Raw genomic sequence first — 8835 nt, forward strand, 5'->3', positions numbered from 1 at the left:
ATCTGTTTTCCGAGCGGTAAACAATATAGCGGTTATTCACATTACTTTATTATTAATACGTTTTTTATATTGCGTATTTTTGTATATTTTATTGTCTGTTGACCTCAGCGGCGAGGGGTGGAAGTAAGCTGTTAAGGTTCGACATAAATAGTACACACTAGACTTTTTCAGTAATATTTATTTGTTTTCGTTGAACTAAGAATACAATTTGTGGGTGGTAGGTACGGGTTAGTTTTTAAAATTCACTTAAACCCTACCAAAACCAAATCATAATAGTTTAGTTATACTACGAGTGATCCGACAAAAATAATGTACACTTTTTCATTCACACTTATTTGTTTCTTTGAATTAATATTACATTATTACAAATGGTATGGGTTAGTTTTTTTCATATTTATTAAGCCCCGCCTATACCAATATATTATATATAAAATATTTAAAGTTATGTATGATTCAATGGCATAGTTTTAGATATTTTCTAGATAAAAGAATATTTTTGACAACCTACTAAAAATTATTATGGCTTGGATTAGGCAGGGTTTAATTGAATAGTAAAAACTAACACACACCATCTTATATCTATACATTGTAGCCTAAGTTCAATGAAAACAATTACGTTTAACTGATAAAGCTTAGAGTGCACTATTTATATCAGGTTTTAACAGCCTAACCCCACCTTTCGCCGCTGGTTGACATCAAATTAATCATATTTTTATTTTTCGCTCGCGATGTTGAAGCAATAAGGAGTTTAAATCCCGGGTCTGGCAAGTTTACATGTTGTTTTTCAAAAGGTGTTTAGACTCAAACCAAAAACATGTATTGAGCATGTATAATATGATTGAGTTAGTGGCTTATATCCATTTCTCAAAAACAAAAATCTGCTATGAACCCGCTTAAGCTTCAATTACATTGAGCTTCTTTACGAGCTGTTTGTTGGCGAATTTATAATCTGCCTGTAAAGTCGCCCAGTGTAATCATCGAACATGTTAGCTTGTTCGATGATTACACTGGGCGACTTTACAGGCAGATTATAAATTCGCCAACAAACAGCTCGTTAAGAAGCTCAATGTAATTGACGCTTTAGTCATGCAAACCAGATTGACATAATTATAGTAGAACCAATTAAAAATATATTATATTCCTACTCATTTTTAATTAATATTCCATACAATTCTAAATAGGTTACTTTATTATTGATTAAATATTGCTTTTATGTATGCACCTATAATTAAGACTACCTGCTAATTGACCTCGTTAAAATTATATCTTTATTTACTATTGACTATTTTTCTTTTGTTTATTATATATAACTAACTAAATGCAATAAAGAAAATATTATTTCACCTCTCAATAAATAAAAATAGGTTCAGGTCATATCTCGATAATAACAATCGACCTGTCAAAATCTTGATAAAGGTGTGGAGGTACAGGTTAGTTCGGTTATTGCATAGATTTTATACCGATCTTAGCTTTACCTAGAGAAGAAAGAGGTCCGAACGTAATCTTAACCTAACCTAACCTATACCGATATAACTCAACCGGTATTTCGGATATATTTATTTTATTTTAGGGTTTCAATATCTTTAATTTGACTTGTCGGAATTTAGAACCATTCTATGGAAGTAACTTTATCAATGTTGATGAAAAAACCATATATAAGTACATAATTATATAATAAAAAAATATTTGTATGTGTATATTTAAAATAATGTTTAGTATTAATTGTTTATCACTTATATTATGTCTCTTTAAAACACTGCTAAATTAAATTGTATGGCATAGTTGGTATTATTGAAAAATATTTTGTGCAAAATGTACAAATTTTAATTAAAATATTTCGATTAATTTTGGACAGGTGAGCATAAAAGCTTCACTGGTGTAATCATACGAACGGTTTTATTTTGGTTTTAACTAGCTTTAGTTAGTATGACATGCACATTCATAAAGCATCAAATTAATATTGAATAATTTTGAATACAAAAAAATCGTGGTAAATAATTAGCTATGAAAAAGTATTTTTATGGACAAGTGTTAATTATTCGAGTGTTATCTCAAATTTAAACATGGATCACAATTATTATTAAAATGAAACTGTATATCGGGGGTGGCCCAGGCGCCTAGTAACTACAGTGATTCCTTCATAATCTTTATGAAGAACTCTAGATTCATCCCATATAACAACGTGACTGGCCCACCTCGCGCACTTAAGAGATTGACTATATTATCAGCTTAAATTCTTCATAAAGCTCAGCGTTCATACGAATACGACACCCTTGGTTTTCTTTATCTGATCTAAGTGTCATTACGAGAATTTTGTTTTTTAATACATGTATAGTTTTTTTTTTGATTTTTCCATCACGTTTCAGATTTGAAACCCATACAGAGCGATTGGCTTCACAGGCATGTTCTATATCCGTAATTTTGTCTTTTTGGACAATAGGTTGAACCTTAATAGACTCTTTAATGCAACGAACACTGTATATACATTCTTCAGCCTGTTTCAATATAATTCACTTTTTACCTTTAAAAATATCTTAATGAAATTGTTTAAAACTTAAATCAACTAAAATCTATAGTTCTTAGCATAGCATTGTTATTAATTGTTGTTGATTTTACATACATAAGCTCTTGAATGGTTAAAATATATAAAATGTATTATGATGATGTATATTTACATTTAAATTATATTTATTTTGTACATAATAATTATGGTGAATATTACAAAATATTAATTTAAGACGTTCACAACATGACATTTTAAAATAAAGAAATATTATTGAAACAGTAGGATTATATTATTATAAAAGTTATTAAACAGTAGAAAAGTTTAAATACAAAAAAAATATATTATCTATATACCTATATATAAATTTGATATAAAGAAATACACCGAATGAGCTTAGCAGACCCTATTTTAAGGATTTATAAAACAATGCCCACCTATAATATCACACGCAGGTGAAATATGTAGGTGTGATTTGGTTGAACATAATAATTATCGCTCTCCCAATTGGCATTATCAGTGGCAGGTTGGTTCTGCACCTTGGGAGAATAAACAACTGATGCTCTCTATTCATAAGTATTAAAAAGTATTAATTCATACTCTAATAATCAGGGACATACAGGTCAACACTGTCCAGAATGGCAGAGTTCTCATTTATACTTCGTATGGGTCGAAAAAAATATATAGCTAAATAAAGATCTCCTCTAAATTGCAGATTGCAGAATGTAAGTATACCTAAGAGAACGTTGGTTGGATAAAGCCTCGGATAGTATCCATACAACCTCAAGTAAAGAAGTTTCAAGAATTTCTTCTGAACCCTCTCGACTATAAGGCCTATAATGCGGCGCCCAAACAATAGACCTACCCTCAAGCATGCTTAGAACTAAACCGGACGCATTTTACTTCCTGATTAATAATGCAAAACTATGCGGAATAAGTATTATGTACATACTGTGTTTTTTTAAATCAATATATTATATTTTTATATAACATCATATTATAGCATGTAGCATTTTTTATGGGTATGTGTAAGGGAATTTGAAATATGTTGGTAATGTAGAATATGAGTGTTACTCGTTTATATAAGCAGTTCAATATCTAGTTTAATGTTAAAACTAACATAATGTCGTTGGTAACTCACGTCTTTATTGATTAAACATTTAACAACAAACATATTTTTGTTAATCTGGAGTTTCGTGTTTTTCTGGGACGTGAAACCTTTTTCACGCTCGTGCTTGATTTGCTGATTCTCCGGTAAAATGTAAGTAAATTATTTGTGTGTAATTACAAAGCCATCCTTAATTCATGTATAATAAATATCACCACGTGAATTATGATAGATTTTAGCCTTTAATCTTTACTACTTATTCGATTGAAATTGGTTACAATTTGGTATTGTGGAAAACTTTGTTGAAGGTAATGTGGAATATATTCCACATTAAGAAGTTTTGTATAATTTATCAGTGCTAAAATTTGATGCTCTCCTTATCGTGAACAAGTTAATAATGGCAAAACAAGTAACAAAAAAAAACAACATAACAAGAATAACACGAAAAAAGCGATTAAAGCCATTATTACTAAGAAAAATTCAAAGGCAGATGCAAACTATGTTAATGTCCCATGGACTTCGTTGTTCATATTTGTCAAAAAAGTAAATGAAAATTCAAATATGTCAACAAATTCAGCTGTATCAACGATTTGCAAATATTGTTTTGACTGAACTATGTAACATATTCTGAAGTTTTATTCGAAATTAACTTCACTATGCAGGTATTGTGGAATTTACTCATTTTTTAAATTTAATTCAATATGAAACAGAGTTTATATTATACACTATTCAGTATTTCACTACATAAAGCCAATTAAATTATCTGTAAAATAAATGTTTCAGATTAATTAATGTAATATAATTTCGGCTACTAGAGTCAAAAATAAAAAGGGTATTCCACAATCCCTGCACATACTCTACTCTTATAACCATCAAATAAAAGTAGGAAAGCGTGAAACAAAAAACAAAATGTATAATTCAACTTAAGTAGGTATACATTTTATAAAAAAGGTTGAAACAACAACAAAAAACGTGCGGAAAATCTTCCACGCTAAAGTGTTCGCGGATAAAACTTTAAAGTTTCCCCTGTCTTTTGAGACCGGATTACAAGGTGCCTCTCAGACCGTTGAATCGGAGGCCTTAAATCCGCTGGAACAAGAAAAATATGACGGACGATCTGACAGCTTACGTTGGCAGGTGCGCAAAACTACCACAAAGCGACGCGTCATCAGAGCCTTTTCTTTGCGTCGAAGCCTGCGGCGTGGCCAGGCGAATAACCCGGAGCTTTAGCAGAAAGCTTAGTTTGCAGGTTAGATGAAATGGTGCATGTAAAATGTGCGACGTATAATTTCGTCCGGAATAAAATTATTGCCCTATAAATATGACAAGATATCTGATAAATGATAGCCAAAATGCTGTACTGTGTATTCGACAGTAGTATTTGTTACCATACTCTATAGTTTATCGGCTGGCGTAGTTAGATTTAGAAATCTTCATTTTTATTCTTGCGGTAACGAAAATATATTTATTAAATGATTTCAATTTAAGAATTATATAAGTTATATACACAAACGCCATTCTAATTAACATTATTCAAATATTTTTTAATACATAATCAAGATGTTCACAATAGAAGATGAAACAAACTATGTTAATACGGCAAAAATATCAATAATGTCTATATTAATTATCTATACAATCTTCTATAATATATAAAATTCTATAATATATAATATATATAATTTTTTAATGTTACTTTTTTGTATATAATTTAATTATTCATTATTCTTCCTCATTTTTCTCATGTTCTTTCTTTATATTATTGTTATTCTTACTCTCTATCTTGTTAGGCCTAACTATATTATTGTGTATACATGGAAACTTTGCTGGTTGCAATAACATTTCATTATTATATTTTTGTAATCAATATGTAACTGTTTGTTGCCTTAATAAATTAATTAATAAAAAATTAAAATGTCTCCTTAACCTCTTCAGCTTCACCTCTAAATTGGGCTAATCACGGTGGTCATCATTCCTTTTTTAGTACCTATCAAAAATCCCAGTTACTGTCGCAAGATCAAGTCACGGGTCATGAGTCAACCATGATTAAGTTTACATTCAGTTACTTCAAGACAGCGGACGCGCCTTGACTTGTTAAAGCTAAGCATTTGCTAACCACAGAGTGACTCATATAAAACGCATCTGTTGGACCTTCGTTGCGTTAAATTTGAAGTGAACGTCGCGTCTATCATCCATCCTGCACTTGTCATCAGCATTATCCCAAAACCAAAGTTAAACCGTGAGAGTGACATTCCGAACCGTCCGTTTTCCAGTGCGTTAGTGCGTGAACACCGAACCAAAAAAACAATTTTCCCTTTGAATTTTACACCAAAGTTTATATAAAAAAAACGGTGTGTGTACTTATGTACGCGCGTTAGAAGTTATACTTCTTTGGGGTAACAAAACAAAAACAAAACTTGTAATATTCTAAATTCTTCGACTAGCTCCTAAATACCTTATTAAATTACACACGTAAGAAAACGGGCCGCTTATTGAAGCGCCGTTGGTTTATTTGTATACACTTTACTAAATAATTGTATAATGGTTTCTCGTTGTTTTTATTTTTAAAGTACCAAATGTCACTCTGACGTTTAATTGTTTGTTTACGTAAGGAATTGCAAATGGCCGACAATAATATATTCGCTGCCTAGGCAACGGAACAATTCTAAACTATAATATTATACTCTATAATCGACACGATTGTAGTATCATCTTCTTCTTCTTCTTCTTTCACCCTGTCACGTCCCAACGTTGGGGCATAAGGCAAGCACAAGTTGGCGCCACTTCCCTCGGTCCATCGCCAACTCCTGTGCCTCCCGCCATGTCAGACCTGCAGCACGAAGGTCGCTTTTGTAGCATCGCTGCAGGGTGAGGGAGGGCCGGCCACGGCGACGGAACCCTTGAGGCTGTGCCACAAGGGTACGAAGTGCCGCACTCTTTGGCGGCATCCGGAATACATGTCCCAGCCACGTGAATCGTCTCTTCGTGATAACTTCAATCACCGAAGGCTGTTGTGTCTGCTCACGAACTCGGATGTTTGTAACGCGGTCGTACCAATGTACCCCTAAGATTCTGCGGAGACATCGATTCTCAAAGCTCAAAAGCCGAGACTCTTGAAGCTTAGTAAGATGCCATGTCTCACAGCCATACAGGAGCACAGGTAGCACGCACGCGTTAAACAAACGACATTTGGTCCTCACAGAATACAGCCTTGACCTCCATGCGACTCCAAGTTGGTTGAACGCAGAGCCCGCCACACCCATGCGGATTCCAAGCTCACTAGAAATACCACCATCATCGGCAACCGTGGCACCCAAGTACTTGAATCTGGACACCAGCTCGACGGGCAGATCAGAAACCCGCAGAGGAGTGTCGGCGTCGATGCAAGTAGCACTGCACATGGATTTGGTCTTAGCGGCATTCAGATGAAGACCCACACGCATCGAGTTCGCGGCTAGCCTGTTCACGGTCACCTCCAACCTTTCGATCGTCGAGTCAAACACGACTGCGTCGTCTGCATACTCCAAGTCGCACAGTCTTTCTTCGCATAGATCGCTTGTGTCATCATGATGTAGGCGTATCCCACTGTCGGGGCAAACCGTCTTACGCATTATGAAATCCATCATGATGATAAAAAGAAAGGGCGCAAGTACACATCCTTGCTTGACTCCTGACGTGATTTCAAAGAGGTCAGAGGATGTTCCGGCTGCTCTTACGCGACACTCTGTATTGGTGTAGAGAGCACTTATCACGGCGACTAGTTTCCGTGGAACACCATAGCCTAGCAGAATTTGCCACAGAGATTCACGATGAGGACTGTCAAATGCCTTTTCATAGTCCACGAAGCAGCAGGCGACAGGTATATTAATCTCTTGGTACTGTTGCAGGAGGCATCGGAGAGTTGAAATATGCTCTGAGCAGGACTTCCCCGGGACAAATCCACTCTGCTGTGCACGCAAAACGTCCAGCATGGGACTTCTAATCCTGTATAGGAGAATCTGCGCTAACACCTTCCCGGGAACGCTGAGGAGAGTGATTCCTCTGTAATTATTACAGTCTTGTGGGTTACCCTTTTTGTGCAGAGTAACAACGGTACCATCCCTCCAGGCTTTGGGGCACTGCTCCCTTTCCCACACCTCGTGCAGAAGGTCACACAAGGACGGCAATACAGCGCTCAGTCCGCAGAGCAGAAATTCTGCATGGATGCCATCATCTCCAGGAGCTTTCCTGCGCTTCACTCTTTTGACAGCCTCTTTAACTTCAGCAGTTGTCGGAGGATCTTCGCAGAATCCCGATGCAGTAGTGATTCCGAGGGCGGTGATCTCCGACGGAATATCGAAGGGATGCAATGGAGGTGGGCGATTCAGGACATCACTGAAATGTTGGCGCCATAGCTCCTGGACCTTTGCAGGTTCAGTGATTGTCACTCCGTCAGAGTTGCGTAATGCAGTGACCACTGGACGTTTCTTACCGCAAATTGCTCTGGTGATGCGGAAGAGAGCACTTGGATTATTCTTGCAAGCAGCAGATTCCGCATCCCGAATGAGGTCATCCAGGCGTCGGCGCTTATCGCGGCGGGCAGAACGCTTTACCACGCGGTGCATTGTCTGGTATTCCGCGCTGCGCTGTGGGTCGTATGTACCATTGTCTCGCAATTCTTTCAGGAGCTTCTCCTTCTCAATCATCTCCCATGTATGAGGTGACATCCAGTCCGGCCTGTGCGTATGCCGCTCTCCTAAGGCAGTAGTTGCGGAGCTCATTATAGCATCCCGGAATAATATCCATTTTCCTTCCAAGAGATCCGAGTCGATGGAAGACGTGAGAGTTCTAGCATCATATAAGCGCTTCTGCAGCTCCAGCTCATAGTATCATACTGTGGTGTAAAGGGAGTGCGTTCGGCTGACAACCGAACAATCGGTGGTTCGAATCCAATCAAGTGCAATTTTTTTCGTGTGAAAAAATAAATTATGTGTTACATGTCACACGCCAAAAATACACTCTGATCTGATTTTCCAAACGCGCCTCAAGAAGTATAACTTCAAAATGATTTAAAAATTATTTCTATCGAATGTTGGTATAGCCCAATTTTTTCCTTAAAAAATAATAAAAAGACAAAAACTTTCGTATAATCCGATTAAAACTACACATTTTTTCATGTAAATTCGACATGGCTGATAAACTTTTATTTGAAAAATCAGTTATCTTATTACAAAGAAATCCGATC

The 8835-nt window shown here is 35.9% G+C and overlaps 1 protein-coding gene across 1 annotated transcript in view; it reads right to left on the reverse strand.

Annotated features, from left to right (window-relative positions):
• Positions 1 to 8371, reverse strand: part of LOC147078707 (uncharacterized) — a 34760-nt gene extending 26389 nt beyond the window's left edge. Inside the window, exon 1 of the mRNA XM_085960500.1 lies at positions 7708 to 8371. Coding sequence (XP_085816626.1) covers positions 7708 to 8371 — 664 coding nt within the window. The remainder of the gene's footprint in view (positions 1 to 7707) is intronic.
• Between the last annotated feature and the right edge of the window lie 464 nt (positions 8372 to 8835).

This window comes from Rhyacophila brunnea, unplaced genomic scaffold (assembly GCF_057557595.1).
Source record: "Rhyacophila brunnea isolate RB1 unplaced genomic scaffold, BYU_Rbru_1.0 scaffold_11, whole genome shotgun sequence".
NCBI lineage: Eukaryota > Metazoa > Arthropoda > Insecta > Trichoptera > Rhyacophilidae > Rhyacophila > Rhyacophila brunnea.